Source organism: Corvus moneduloides, chromosome 3 (assembly GCF_009650955.1).
Source record: "Corvus moneduloides isolate bCorMon1 chromosome 3, bCorMon1.pri, whole genome shotgun sequence".
Classification (NCBI taxonomy): domain Eukaryota; kingdom Metazoa; phylum Chordata; class Aves; order Passeriformes; family Corvidae; genus Corvus; species Corvus moneduloides.
In genome coordinates this window covers 44279215-44294712 of record NC_045478.1, presented here as the reverse complement: position 1 = coordinate 44294712, position 15498 = coordinate 44279215, and the positions used below count along the sequence as shown (strand labels likewise).

Below are 15498 nucleotides of genomic sequence, written 5' to 3'. Positions count from 1 at the left end.
ATTACAGAAAAGTCATTGAGATGCTGGAGCGAGAAGGGCAACAGACTTGGTGAAGGGTCTGGAGCACAAGTCCTATAACGAGCAGCTGAAGGAGCTGGATTTGTTCAGTCTGGAGAAAAGGAGGCTTGGAGGGGTATTATGGCTCTCTACAACTTCCTGAAAGGAGGTTGTGGCTAGGTGAAAGTTGGCCTCTTCTCCCAGGCAACCAGTGATAGGACAAGGGAAAATGCCCACAAGATGCACCTTGGGAGGTTCAGGTTAGATATGCAGAAAAATTTCTTCACCAAAAAGGTTGTCAAGCATTGGAACAGGCTGCCCAGAGAAGTGGTGGTCTTACCATCCCTGGAATTATTGAAAAAAGAATTGATTGTGGCACTTCACAATATGGTTTAGTGGGCATGGTGGCATTAGATCAAAGGTTAAACTTGATGATCTTGGAAGTCTTCTTCATCCTCTCTGATTCTGTATTTTATTTTATTACTTACACACTACGTTGTTTACAATAATTTTCTATACTGATGCCATGATGGTTTTTTGCCTTTTCTTTTATATACCCTTTTATATAGCTTTTATGTATCCTCAGTGCTTTCAGCATGCATACTTGCAATTCCTTAAGCCTGATAACTTAGCGTAGTCCTAATATTCCATTAATCCAGGAGACCAAACATCCTGGAGGCCTCACAGTTGGGGCCAGAAAGCCCTATGCTATCCTGAGAAACCAGGGTCCTCTCTAGAACACATCCTGTAAACTAAGATAGGCCCATCCAGGCAAGAATTCCTCAGGATGGGGAGATATCACACTAATCATTCAAGCCTTTCATTGAGGAATCTTTGATAGATATGCTAATTTGAAAAGTCTATAGATTGTATATGCGATCCATCATGGTTTGCATTTTAGTGCATTCCACCTTAGCAAAGTGGTGCACCATAAAGATCCTTATTAAATACAGAGGTAAAACCCCTTTTTTCCCCTTTACCGTGTTTGGCTCTTAATTTTTAAGACCAAGAAAAAGTATCAGTATGATATACCATATTTTATGTGAGTTTTCCAAGTGCAAAATGAGAAAATCAAGCACAACTAAAAGTTTTTAAAGTATGTGTCACACTGATTCTAATTAAAAGTTTGTTCAGAGTGCAAGAGTCAAAAATTCTTCACTCCTTTTATTCTGATTTTAATTCATAATTCAGTATTACCATCTTGAAACCAGTGAAGACTGATATCTTGGTGATAACCCTGTAGTGTGTATGTGTTACATAATGCTGCAAACATGATATTTGCCTTGGCACTGAACCATGGTGTGTGGTTCAGTTCCATACAATCAAATCAAGTGGTTGTCTTTATCTAGGTAAGCTACTGATATGTTTTGAATGTGACTGCAGTGTTAGTTATAGACCTATTTTATGTAGATAGTATTAGCTTCCAGTGTTAAAGCAGGGAAATAACTTTTTTTATTGTTATATGTGGTTTTACTTCAGCCTCAGTTATTTTTGTTACTTAAAACAATAAAAAGATACTCTGTTCTAAAATGTTATTACTTCAAGTGGTAAATTGTATGGACTAATATGTGTACTAACATGTACACAACACTTCTTTTAAGGCAAGGGTTAGCATTGTTTACTATTTGCCTTATGGGGATTAGAGGTTTCACCACCACACATACAAAATCTCTCTTGCCCTTGGTTTGTGGAGGGGGCATGCAAACCTGGTATGAGCAAAGCACCCTGCCAGCTCCACAAATGGCCAGTTGCTTTGAATCACTAACCTTTAACATTCCGGTCTCTCACAGGCTGCTCTTAAAATAGGGCAGGGTTGTGAAATGAAAAGCTCTTTTAAGGAGACTAAGTGTATGAAGGATGTAATGATTTGAACAGATATGACTACTAATTGTACAGAAGAATGTTAATATAATTAAAATATTAAAGTAAATGAAGCCCATGGTGTGGCATCTGACACTTTTGAACAGTCATTAGCACTAATGTATGCAAGATAAGTAAACAGAGTATGAAAAACGGAAATTAACGAGGGTTGGAGAGGGACTGTGCAAGCAATCAGCACAGCAGCTCTCCTCTCACCTGTTTTGTGTTGCTATGTACTGTGTTAAGTGAGAAAGTAACAACCTCCTTACCTCTTCCCATATCAGATAATTTAGTCTCTAGGCATGTTTGATATGTGAGATATTTTCTTATATTTCCCTTAAGATTTACCTGCTATGTAAGACATTTAAAGTTAGCTAGATGAAGAAACTCAATACCCTGCTTTAAAATAACAGCATATGAATTACAATAGCTTAACAGTAGCAAGCTCCTCAGTTTTGCAGAGGATTTGTAATCTTGTTTATATATCCCAAGGCAGATGGATGAATTCACTTCAGTGCAGTATTTTCTTCTCAAATCTCTGTAAATATGTTATAAAAATTACTTGAATAAGAAAATTAAGTATTCATTTGCTCAAAATATCAGCCTTGGGTGGGAGGTATATGTGCTAGGTTATGTAAATGCTTAAAGAACTGTAGATGTAGAAAACAGTCTTTGAAAGCCATATCTAATTATACATAAACATGTTCATCTCTGTGATTTCTAAACTTTACAAAGCAATTATCTTGCAGGCTTCATGAAGTATCAAACAAAATGTTAGTAAGTAACATCAAATATTGGTACTATAAAGGCTGAATTTGAGAGGAGGAGTTTTTTTAAGAGAGGACAGTAAAAAAACCTGGTTTTTTTCAGTAGAGTTTGAAACTGCAAGGGGTCTTGTAATTTAGCAGAGGTCTGTCGGGAAATACTCTACATTTGAACAGGATCTGGGGGTAAAATTAAACTGTTTGGAGGTGACTGACTGCACAGTGCTGGTTTCTTGCATCTGCTGGTTTCCTCTGACAGCAAGCCTAATAGTTGTCTCCGTTCAGCTGACAAACTAACTCCAGATTCCCAAGTCTGCTGGCCATAAGAGCATAGTAATAGAAACCCTCTTGTTCTGTCACTTATTAGGTGCTACTTTTGTGCCCTTTCAGGTGTGTAAAGACATCATGTTCCCTTTAAAACTGATTTTGAATGATGTTCAATAGTCCACAGACTCCACAGTTGTACACTGAAGTTGCAGAACTTGAGAGTAGCCTGCAAGTAATTTGGAATAAAACTAGCAAAAAAGACAACATCATTGACAGAGGTGTTAGTAATAACTGGATCATAGTGTTGAAAATCACCATAAGCCTTACAGATTACATTTTTAAGATGTATTTTTTTGTCCTGAGGGTACAGTGGAAAAGTTTGTGAAACAGTAATGCAGTGAAATAATGCTGGGCAAGATGAGGTTAGGGAAATCTGATGGAGCAAGCATTTGAGTTGGGACAGAGGCACGAGGAATTTAAAATGTATAGGAAATCAGGTTTTACTGGTCTCATCATTTCAATATCCATCGTTTCTTAATAGATTTTTTTTTTGTTAGTTCTCTATCAAATAAAGTAAGTAGTTACCACTTAATATAATTAATCAGATGTTACTGTATAAACATTGCAATATGAAAATACATAAACGTGTATGATCCTTCATATCCTTTACAGAGTTCTGAAAACTGCTTGTCTTGTGAGATTTGGTAACCCTGAGCTACAAAAGTTACTAAGGAATCCCTGAAATTCTTTTGTAATAGCAAAGGCATGGGAGGAAAAAAATGTCTTTAGTTCTGAGACTTGTTTAATATTAGAACACCAATAAAAAATACCAAAACCTTTATGTGATGCCTATTACATCATGAATTTTCTTATGGGTCTTCATATTACACTGGTATCAGTGAGAAAAGCTTGGGTTTATGGTGCTGCAGATGGTCTGATGTTCCAGTTTGTTTACATTTTTTTCTTGGTTTTGTTTATTTCTTGTTCAAGTTCAAGTTACATAGTTCAAGTTACTTAAGGAGTGGCGAATATAATTGTGACATTTTTTGGTTTAAGAATTTCTGCCGCTTTTATTGACTGCTGGATTTTTTTATCATGTCCTAGTATTGTTATGCTTATCTTCCATGCTGTGTAGGACAGAAGCTAGAAGAGCGAAGAAACCAAGGCACAATACCAAATCAAAAGACATTCAGTACTTAGTGTTCATCTCTCTAAAAATTACTTTCCTGGTTTAAGATAAGCTTCAGCTTTTCATGGTCATATGTAATGATGCCAGTCTACAACTGTTTGAAAACCACGTAAACTATTAATTCATACTGCACATTTCCCATTATATATAAGAATTGTGAGAAAAATTCCATTCTTCTGGAGAATCCTCAGTCTGTCACTTTGCATAGATGCTTGCTTAGTTTAGTGGACTTTTGTGGTTTAATTATGAAATGAGAAAGACACTTAATGTTCATGGAATATTTTTCTTGCAGGGTTAATAATGTCTCAGTATAGCCTTTGAGGAGGAGTTGCACTAAAAATCATTATAATATGTATTAAGTAAGCTGCAGCAGTATTGGAAAGAACTTTAAAAGACTTCCTGCTTTCATTTTTCTGGCTAAAAATACATTCAGTCTTGCCATGGCTCAGGAGAGTGGCAATTTTGAGTATTACAAAGCAAAGGAGGTGTTCTCAAATATAACAAATATTTTTATAGACACCATGCAGTATCAGTTTCCTGTTGAAGTAGAGATATTGAAATCTTTGCACAGTTAAGCACAGCAACAAAAGGTTTAACTAGGTCTCCAGAGTTTGTCAGTATTCAAAGAGAAACCAGTAAAAATTCATCCTTGCATGTCATCAAATGCTCTCTGTATCAATTTCTTTCCATGCTGTATATCTTCCCTACCGGGTAGTTTTATAACACCATACTGAAAACTTCTGCTGTCAGCAAAACAGACCAAGATTGATGTTTTTTTCATCTGTGTGCTCCTAGTGGTTAACAAATATGACAACAGCACTTATTTGTCTCAAAGGCTGGAGACAAATAGATACCTTGCTGTATTTTACATGTTTCATACATCTGTTCCCAGAAAGAGAGTGGTTGAATTCTAAACTGATGAAAAAGAAAATAAGATTTTGACTAAAATGATTTTGCATGCAATTTAAAATTGTGATGTTATACAATTAATTCAATCTTGATTAATGTGCATTTGCATGTTGTTAAACTGAAATGTTTTGGCACTTGTCTTAATAAGATTTGAGATTGAGTCACAGACTGGTGTCACAGATCTGGTGAAGTCCAGATTTTCATCATACTTCTGAAGCGGTACAAGAATGTATCTATATAATTTTTATTCACTTGCTATAAACAATAGAAATATGCTTAGTATTGTACAATATATGAAAAATATTGGTATTTTCACTGAGAGGTGGCTCTTAAACTGGGTGATTATAATGAACATTTCCTTTCTGTCTAAACCTACTGCTGGAATTATTTTTCAATCTAAGTTTTTGAACCCTTTTATCTGAGAATCAGTAATTCATTCCATTTTTAGACAGGCACAGCAGTCTGGCTTGAAGTGAAATGTAAGGTTACTTTGGTCCATGTTATAAAATTCTGGCTCAAGTTGTTTGTCTATACAAATAGTTCATTTTTTTGCTCTGTAGGCCTTTTTGGCTGGGCATTAAGTGAGGTACCTTGAAACTGTGTCCATGTCCTCGGTGACTTGTTACAAATCCATCATTTGTGCATGGTCAGACTTGCATTCATGTTTCTTTCATTCTTGGCTTGTCTGGCTGGTGCAAAAAAGCAACATATTAAACATTATACTACATTTCCTTAGCTTCTCTGATCAGTGAGATCTGTAAACACTTCTGTCTAATGCATTATAGATTATAGACCTGAGGAATCAAAGATTACATTAAATGTTTACCTCTTGCTCAAGTTTTTGAATCTGAAGGCTGTTCCTCCTTTTCCAGTAGAATAATTCATTCTCCATGTACTATATAACTTTTCCAATGAAAAAAAGATGGGGCTGCTATGATGTAACAGTGTACTATAAAAAGAACACACTGAAAAAGGCAAGACATTTCTGGACACCATACCAATCCCTTCTTTAACTGATAGTCATCACTCCCTAAGGTACCAACTGGATGAAACACAACCTTATGCAATAAATAGGTTAGGATCTGTGGTAAGGCCAGGGCAATAGAAAAAATGTGCCAGAAATTCTGCCTTACACCTTCTTCCTTTGTAAATAAAAAAGAGAATCAAAGTATAATTTATAGGAATTCTTTTTAAACTGCTCTGATTGGAGTAGTCCCACTACTTTCTTTCTCCTTCAGAGGTGTTTTTAGAGCACTTTACAGAACTTACTGAGGTATCAGTAAATTGATCAGACAGTAACTCATAGGTTTAAAAAATTCTAACTTTAATACAGTGAACTTAAATCGCCAGAGGGAGACGATTAGATTATTGACTCTTCCAGGAGAAATTCAAACTGATTCACATTTGTTTGCTAGAATTACCATCTTCAAATAATGTCTTGCTAGGTACCAACTAATTATATCCCAGTAAAAGAGTAAGTGTTGAACAGGGATACTACTTCAGGATAACTATACAAAGTGAATAGTTAGATACATTAGAAAAGTGAAGATGTAGAGAATGAGCGTGCATACTCATTAAGTAGAATAGCATATTCTGCATCCCTCCAGAAATTATCTGCTAGGTCATGTGTGTTGTCCTGGTGAGGTGAGCTCTCAGTAGTTTTTGGGTTCTTCACAGGACCCAGCTGCAGGATGAGTAGTCAGTGAAGCTAATGCTGCTAGTGCCAGGAAATGCTAGCAAGGAAAGTAATCTTACTGATACCCCATAAAATGTTGCTTTATCCTTGTCCTAGAAACAACTGCTGATAGCTTAATTACTATGCAGACAGTACAAGTGGAATAATATGAATAATGGTTCTAATTCATAAAAGGACAGTCCTCAAGTAATATCATTGTACCTCAAATGCATACCTTTTTTCTCCCTTCAGACTCCCATCTGTATTTCTCCATACAGTTGTTGTCATAAACCCTCAGATAATGTTACTGCTTATATTTCATGGGTTAATATTTTCTCTAGGTTTCATATACTTCTCTAAATGCATATTAAGCAGTCTCACATTTTTTCCCTGTAGCAAAAAACTACTATATTTTGAATTTTTTTTTTTTTAATTCTTATGATTTTATTTACCTTATCCAAGTTTTAGTCTCTCCCCTTTGAAGAAGCAATTGGCAATAAAGGAATAAAACTTTTACATATATAGATAAATTATTATGCAATATGAATGTAGTAAATTCTGAAGAGCAAAAGTGGTGAATGATCATGCAGTCCTTTGATCATCTCTTTCTGTTTCTCTCATACCTATATTTTTTATATTTATGGAACAGGAATAAGCCCATGGATGGACTCCTCAACTTCCTTTTTTTCATTCTCCTTCCGTCAGCTGACCTTTACTTCTGGAGTAAATGGATACTTTTTCCATCCTACCCTGATCTCATAAATTTTGAAAGACAGTCACTATTCTTAAAATGAAGCAGCAGAGCATTTTCAGCAGTATTAGTAATATGAATGAGGCAGAGGAGGCTTTTGTCTTGCTGGGACTTAAAACAATTTAGAAGGTCAACCTACTAATTACATTTTCTGATGTCTTGAGCAAAGTTACAAAACAGTTACTTTGGATATACTTGAATTGTATTCATCACACAGTAGTAGTACTAATTATAACTGCTGTTCTTTGAAGGCTGCAGCAAAAGATCCCTTACTTCGTTTGGTATAGGTGTCTGTGATGTCTGTGCTATCTGAGCTCCAACACTCATGAAGTGAGGCTAATGAGGCCTCAAAATTAAGAGCTGCTACTTTGCAGGGTGTCAGGACAATACAGAGAATGGAGGATGGGAATAAATTGCTCAGAATTGCTCAAACCAGTGAATAAGTATAATGGTGCATTCTGAACAAACTGCAAGTGCTGCCCTATTATGAACTCCACAGAAAGGAAATTACAATGATTGAGTCATATGGTCACGAGCATGAAGTTTGCTATAGTAAGGAGATCGTGAGAAAAATGCTAGAATAGCCTGTGCCATTTCTGTTATTGAAAGAAAATACATGAGTCAAAACCTGCATTATTAGTGGGAAAAAACACCCAAATTCAGAATTTGAAGCAATATCAAAAAAGAGGAAGCATAAAAGAAAAATGAGTAATCTACAGAAAGAAAAAAAAAATATCATAGCAAGTAGTGATGATCTACTTTGTCCTAGATGAGGGTAGCAATTGGAGATTAAAAAGAAAAAACAACATAAATTCATGTTCTACTTCTCAAGAAGCAATTTATTGGCAGCTGCTTCTCATAATCAAGCTTTATTGCTCTTTTTTACTTGTTTTTTATATAAAATAAGAAAAAAGGCATCTATAAGCATATTAGAAATTTCATTCTTTAGTTCACTGTATGAGTATTTCAAAGAGCATGCATCTTACAGTTCTTATGAATGATGATACCTTTGTGATGCCAGATGCATGAAAAGGGGAAGGAAGGGTGTTACCTTTTATAAGTCTTTAGCAGAAAAGTTGGATTTTTTTTCCCTGCTATGCATGCATCATTTCTCATTAAAATTAAGCAGGGCATTTTTCTATGACTAATTGCGACATTTTTAATGTGTCTTAATCAAGAATTGCATGAAATTCAAGACGTTTAAAGGAGAAATATAGGTGGCAGCAAGCTAAACTGGGAATTTATTTAACACATACTGTTTTAGATGCACACACACATGTAAGCAAAGGTCATAAATCTTCAGCCCTCTTGAGCAATAAGGGAGGGGAAAGAAAATCAATTCTAATCAGGAGACCAGTGCTACACCTCATAATCACAACTTCTCCATACACCTGAGGCACTTAGTAACATTTTGTATAAATTTTAAGCAAAACCTTTTAGTTTTATTCTGTAATAGAACAAGGTGGAAGCGATATAAGTTTTTATAGTTTCACTTCCTTTGTTTAGTAGTTCTTGATTTTGTTGTCTTTGCAACCATTAAAATCCAGGTTAAATACGACAGCCATGCACTTCATTGTTGCAAGAGTGTAAAAGGTTTGTTTAAAAGCAGATATGCTGCCATTAAATGATACACTGTGTGAGCAATCTTTCAAGGCATCACTGACACATGGGAATTGGCTTTTTATTTTATTTTCTCAAGTGGACTTTATAAAATTAGATTATGTCATTGTTCTTGAACTAACTTGCCTTGTGTCTTTATAATCTAAAGTGAACACAAATTTATGGGAAGAAAATTAATTCCATTTCTGTGCAGTTAATAGAATCACCTAGAATAACTAGCAATTTTATTTTCTCAGCATTTGATTTTTTCCTATGTCAAAAGTGAGCTGTGATTTTTTTTCATTTAAAAAAGTTCATCATCTTCTGTCTTGGAAAAAAAATTATTTCATATATTTCTAACCTATTATCTTTGTAACCTAGAAGTCTAGCACTCCATAGATTCAATAAATGAACAGATTCAGTAAATGAATTCTGGACATATTAAATACTTCAAAGATGTTTTAGAATGTGTGGTAGATCTTAGAACTATGTTTTTATTCTTTCTAAATGCAATGAGATGGATACATGTAGGTGTACCTACATATTTTTAAACAATTTAAGTTGATTAAGCTTAAGCTTGTAAGTACTTGATTTATAGTCAGACTAGCATTGCCATATCTTAATACATTTTCTGGCACAAACCTTTCTCCTTCCTCTTTCTTTTTATTATATTCACAAGTTCCTTTCTCTTAAATTGATGAAATTGTACTTTCTAAAACCATAAATAAATAGTTTTCTTCTATATATATTAACAATTTTACTATTGGTTTTCCATTGGTATATTGCCCTGTCTTTCAAAACATTAAACAACATAAGCAATCAAGTTACATAGGTATGCAATTTTTAAATTGTGAGGATTTGAGAGCAAGATTCTGCTTTTTTAGCTAAGACTATAATATTTAAAGTGTAATGGTTTTTATATTGAACAATTGTGCTTTTTGAAAGCACATAAAATAGGCATGTGATCCGTACAAAAAGTTCTACTAAAAAAAGTGAATTTTTTGATGGTTGTGTAATCACTTATTTAAGAAAAAAGCTAATTCATCATTAAATGCTTACACCAAGTTCCAGGTGTAATCAAGATCCATCCAAATTTCTGTGTCCCAGTTATTCTCAGGTATGCAGCTGAAGTGAATTTTCCATAACCTTCTGTGAATTTTGTTGTTGATAATCAATAAATGCAAGTCTTGGTGCATCTGTGCTCTTTATGAAATATTTCTTTCCATTTGTTAGCTCATGAAGAATAAGCTTCATGGACTGCAGGGCCACTTTATCAATTTATTATTTATTCATTTTTCAGCACTACAGCAGTTAATTAAATTTGGCAAAAAGTCATGTGTCGTTTAAAAGCTGAGTTTGATTTCCTTTAAACGAATAGTAAATAATTACTACTAAAGCAGGAAAGATCAGATATTGAGAAGCTGGATAATTGAGAAAGTGAGAAATGTGGTTTTCCTACAATATTTTTCTTTTCATGTCCTCCTTTATAATTGCATTCCCATCTCCCTATTTATTTCTGTGTTTGCAGAGATTTATTGTTCATGTTTGGCAGTTTGCCAGTGCTGTGAACCATGTTTTGCTTTGCTTTACCCACTCTGTATCCCATAAATCAAATTTTGGTTGGCTGTGTGTCAGGAAATGGTAAATGTGAAGATATAACAACATCAACAATAACAACAATAATAATCTAATTTTATCTAGAATTAATTCACTATAATATGAAAGGCTAAAAATACAGTGAGAGTCAAATACTACTTAACCTTTGTGTGGTTTATGAAAAAATAGAGATTCTCCACAGACAAAGATAAAGAAATCTGGTTTAGAGAAACATTAGAGCCATCATTACCACAACCCTTTTGGTGTCATATTTAGCAGCAATTGATTTTGGAAGGCAGTTAGTGCAGCAGGTAGGAATGTGGAAGAGACAGGCAGAAAATCAGAAGTGTTTGTGGCAAATTGGGGAAGTATATTAGTTTTTCACAACTTACAGTCAGTGTTCAGTCTAGATGAAGCATGATAAAGCCAGCACCCAAAAATAATGCTCACAGACCCTCATACCCTGCAAGAGGCTGGAGGTTTTGCAGACCGAGATCCCCGCTTCCTGTGTACAGGAAAGGAAAAATGAGGGGTAGATGAGATGTTTGATTCAATGTTATGAATTTATTGATTCAGGCTGTGCTGCACCAATGCAATGGCTGGTGGTGGGGAAGGGTATCCCCTCCTTGGTGTAAAGTATAGTGTGTGTCTTGCTGCCTCAAGCCTGTCCAGGCTGCCTACACAATCTGAAAGAGTTGCTTTTAAGGAACAGTGATAAGTGCGTTCTCAGTTCCAGTGTTACTCACTGTTGGTTAACTTGAATCTCCATTTAAGTGAAACTATACTTTTGTACAAAGATTGAGCTTCTTACAATCTGTTAAACAATTAAGTGTATTCTTTGGACAATAAGTATAGAAAAATTAATTTCTAGAAAACCATCGCAAACTGTCATTGATGAAAAGTCTGACATTAATAGAAAAGTTTCTTTCTTATGGTTCATAATAATATTCAAATCTTTTCCTGTTTTTTTTTTTTAACACAATACTTCTTGTTCTGTAATTAGAAGTGAATTTAATTATTATTCTTGTCCATTCTAGGTACAGAGATCCAGAAATAAGCAGTTACGTGAGCTGTTTCCAGATGGATTTAGTATTCATCATGCTGGAATGCTGCGGCAAGACAGAAGTTTGGTTGAGAACTTGTTTTCTAATGGACATATCAAAGTCTTGGTTTGTACAGCTACACTCGCTTGGGGTGTCAATCTGCCTGCTCATGCTGTTGTTATTAAGGTAAGAGCTTCCCTACTCTGCAAGCAGTTATCTGTCTTAGAAGAAACCTGTGAAGAAGTATAGATAGCAAGATCTCTTGTGAGTTTCTGGCCTGGAGGGGAAATACCTGATTGACTTGAAATGTTATTTATATCTCATTAAACTGATTCTCTCCAGTGGGAGTCTAGTTTGTATAGTAAAGATTTAAATATATCAAAGATTATGAAAGGATTAGTTAAAGTACACTTCTGAAATCATGCTGTATTTGCCTAATTTCAGTATTCAGCTCATCAGGATTATATTCATGTGTATTTATGTTAATTTTTATTAACTTTTCCTCAACCAGGGAACACAAATATATGCTGCAAAAAGAGGCTCCTTTGTTGACCTTGGAATTTTAGATGTCATGCAGATATTTGGTCGAGCTGGACGGCCTCAGTTTGACAAATTCGGAGAAGGCATCATTATTACAACTCATGATAAACTCAGTCATTACCTGACTCTTCTTACACAGCAGAACCCAATTGAAAGCCAGTTTCTTGAAAGCCTTGCAGACAACTTAAATGCAGAGGTAACCTTTGATTTGTTTAGAGAAAATAGCAAACTTTAAAGGATTGACATTATTTGAAACAAGAATGCAATATTGTCGCACTTAATAAAATTTTCATTGTACATATTTTATTAATGTTAGTGTGTAGGTGTGTATGTTTAAGTGAACTGCTACATATGTGAAAATGGGAGTCCTTTACTAAAGGTAGTAGGTATTCAAAGTAGGATGGAGGGTCAAAATACCATTAAGATAAAACTGTAGCAATGCAGCACTTACCTTTGAATCAGAAGAGGTTTTTTTAGAATTTAGTAAGTGTTCTGCATAACTGAAAACTAAAATCCACAAAAAAATTAAAGCCTGTCTTTCTGTAGATAAACAAATTCACATGTTTGACTGCAATACAGGGAGAATAATGGACTTGGCTTGAACTTTTTTTTCAAAGGCACTGGACATTTTTTTAGTTGAAGTCAAGCAGGTCAGCTAAACTGAAATGTCCAGTGACATAAAACTGCTTATCACTTTGAAAGATTTGTAGTTTATTTGGTCTATTAAGAATAGGCTTTTAAAGATTGCTCTCAACCATTTCCTTCTGATAGCACTTAATGATCCTAGAGATAGACACTTCTGAATATTCTCTAAGTGGAACTGGATGGATGCTCAGTTATTTAAAATTGCAACTTATGTGTTAGCAGTAAAAATTTATATCCTAAAGTTGGTTGTATAGGCCAGGATTACCTGTGGTTATTGTTCAGCACCACAATAAGTCAGGAGAGAGTGATCTGGGATACCATGTGCCTTTTCACAAGGGTAGAATCCAGCCAGCTTTCGTAGAAGAGCTTTGTTCTTTTCTTTGAGATACATGAAACAAGGGTTGGGTAGACATTCCTTCACAGCAGAGGATTTTTCTACTTTTTTTAAATATTAGAAAGTTAGTCTTTTTTTCTGATTTTCATGAAACAAGGGTTGGGTAGACTTTCCTTCACAGCAGAGGATTTTTCTACTTTTTTTAAATATTAGAAAGTTAGTCTTTTTTTCTGGTTTTCTGTAATAGGAGTTATCTGAAAAGAACAGTGTACTCATGGCTTTAAAATTATCCTAGATTCCATAACCATGGTACGGTTACATAAGCTGAAGATGCAGTCAGAATTTTGTTAATCACTGTGATAAATGATTGTTAGTAGAAATAGCAATGGAGTACAATAGTGTAGCAAGGGCATGAAAGCAACATATGTGATATTACTTAGTCTTCTGTCATAACATGCAGGAAAAATTAGTACTTGCCAGATTACAGATAATCAATACTATGAGCACTGATAAGGAGCTATTGTGTCAGTGTTTTTTGGAAAGTAACTTTATAATTTCCTTTTATTTGGAGTCAGTCTAAACTTCTGTGTATGCTGATTTGATCTAAGTTAGGGGAATCCTCTGAGGATACAGGTGGTTTAGGAGAAATTGTTGCATTTATCTGGAGATGAATATTCCAATAGGCTCCAGCATTCTGGAAAAAAAGTGCGTTTTGAAACAAATGCCATCATCTGGATGAGTAGATAATCTTAGGAAGCACATTCAGTTTTAGGCATCTTCTGCCCTTTTGGTAGTAACAAAGCACTGTATGGATACGAAATACATGGGTTTTGACTGATTTGTTCCAGAAACCAGACAGTATGTTGATGACCACTGTCATCTTCTCCATAACAGAGCCCATTGTTAGCACCAGGAAATCTGCACTGATGTATAATAAAACAGCATATTGTTGGAGCAAAATCTGCTTTTATTACAAGTCATTCAGGAAATCCAAATGCTTATTCTCTAGTTGTAAAGAGAAACAAATTAAAGGCCAGAAGCACTGCTGAATTGTTTAAATTCTTAATTTATTATGGACACACCAGTAGCTGAAAGAAGGGCTAATAAAATGAGGGCAGCAGTTGGAAGTATAGGAAGACTTCATGTTTCCAGAAGAATATGAAATTGCCTTTATCTAGACCAGGTCTCTTGGCAGCAATAGGTAGATGGTAAGAATGATTCAGATATTGGGGTAATATAGCATATAATCCTAGCCACATGATTGCTAAGGGGAATCCTGAGCCTTGAATTTTGTACATAGACTTATGTGGTGCAGGAGAGAAAATTTGGGCAATAGTGCAAAAAAATTGCAGTTTTTTCTAATCTCCATGTAAAAATTAATTTTCTAGAAGCAGAAAACTTTCAGATAGGATGGGCAAGGGAATAAATCAGCTTCTGTGAAAGGAACACACCAGTTTTTCTGTATGCTTCAGGAGAGAACAAAGGCAAATCAAGATTATGTGACAGAGTTTTGTGAAGTAATAAATGAGGTAATATGACAAAAGATTGCATCTCTCCTGGGACAAGAATCAGGGTGTTTTGGCTGAGATGAGCCAGTGGCAGGTTTAGAAAACAAAAAGATGTCAGTTAGGTGGTTAGACTGTGGAACTCTCTGCAGGGAGCTGTTTCTAAACAGAAAAGTACATAAAAAACTGTCCAAAAATGGAATAAAAATACATTTAAAGATACCAAGTGCAAAGCCAATAACTTTAACTAAAGGCCTTGAGATGCAATAGTTTGAGAATTTGCAACAAATTTATATGATGCTTGTTCCTCATTGCCGCATTTTGCCCTTCAGCACTTGCTGTTACCTAACTTCAGAGACAGCTGATCTTGATGCTCCAGTGCTTTTGTTCTTAGAAGAGCTCCAAGTGGGAAAACCTGAAATATACCCAACTTCATTGAGCTGACACCAAAATTAAGACTTTGAATGTCCACTGTGAATTCTCTCCTGCAGATTTGAGTTTTGGGTTGGTTTTGTGGGTTTTTTTCTCCTAAAAATTAGCAGAATAGTAAATGATCAGTGATGATCAACATAGGCATGGAGATGCCCTTTTCCTTTTTTTGCTGAAATTCTGCCAGTGGGCATAATAGAATGCAAAAAGCAATAAAATAAACAGCTGGTTAGGGTACGTAGTTGAGAGGAGCAAGTTCTGGGGCAGTAGACCAGCTGGCAAACAGAAAACACCTACAGCTGTATTTTCTGGAAATACAGGAAGAAAGATAAGATGCAGGGGATGTGGTTTAATTAGACCATAAACTTTAACTTATCTGGGAACTATCATCAATA

General features: G+C 35.1%; 1 protein-coding gene across 3 annotated transcripts in view; it reads left to right on the top strand.

The window, feature by feature from the left end:
* ASCC3 (activating signal cointegrator 1 complex subunit 3) overlaps positions 1 to 15498 on the top strand; it is a 255012-nt gene that overhangs the window by 143231 nt on the left and 96283 nt on the right. For all 3 annotated transcript variants that reach the window (XM_032105143.1, XM_032105141.1, XM_032105142.1), the window contains exons 15-16: positions 11645 to 11836; positions 12162 to 12386. In XM_032105143.1, coding sequence (XP_031961034.1) covers positions 11645 to 11836; positions 12162 to 12386 — 417 coding nt within the window. The remainder of the gene's footprint in view (positions 1 to 11644; positions 11837 to 12161; positions 12387 to 15498) is intronic.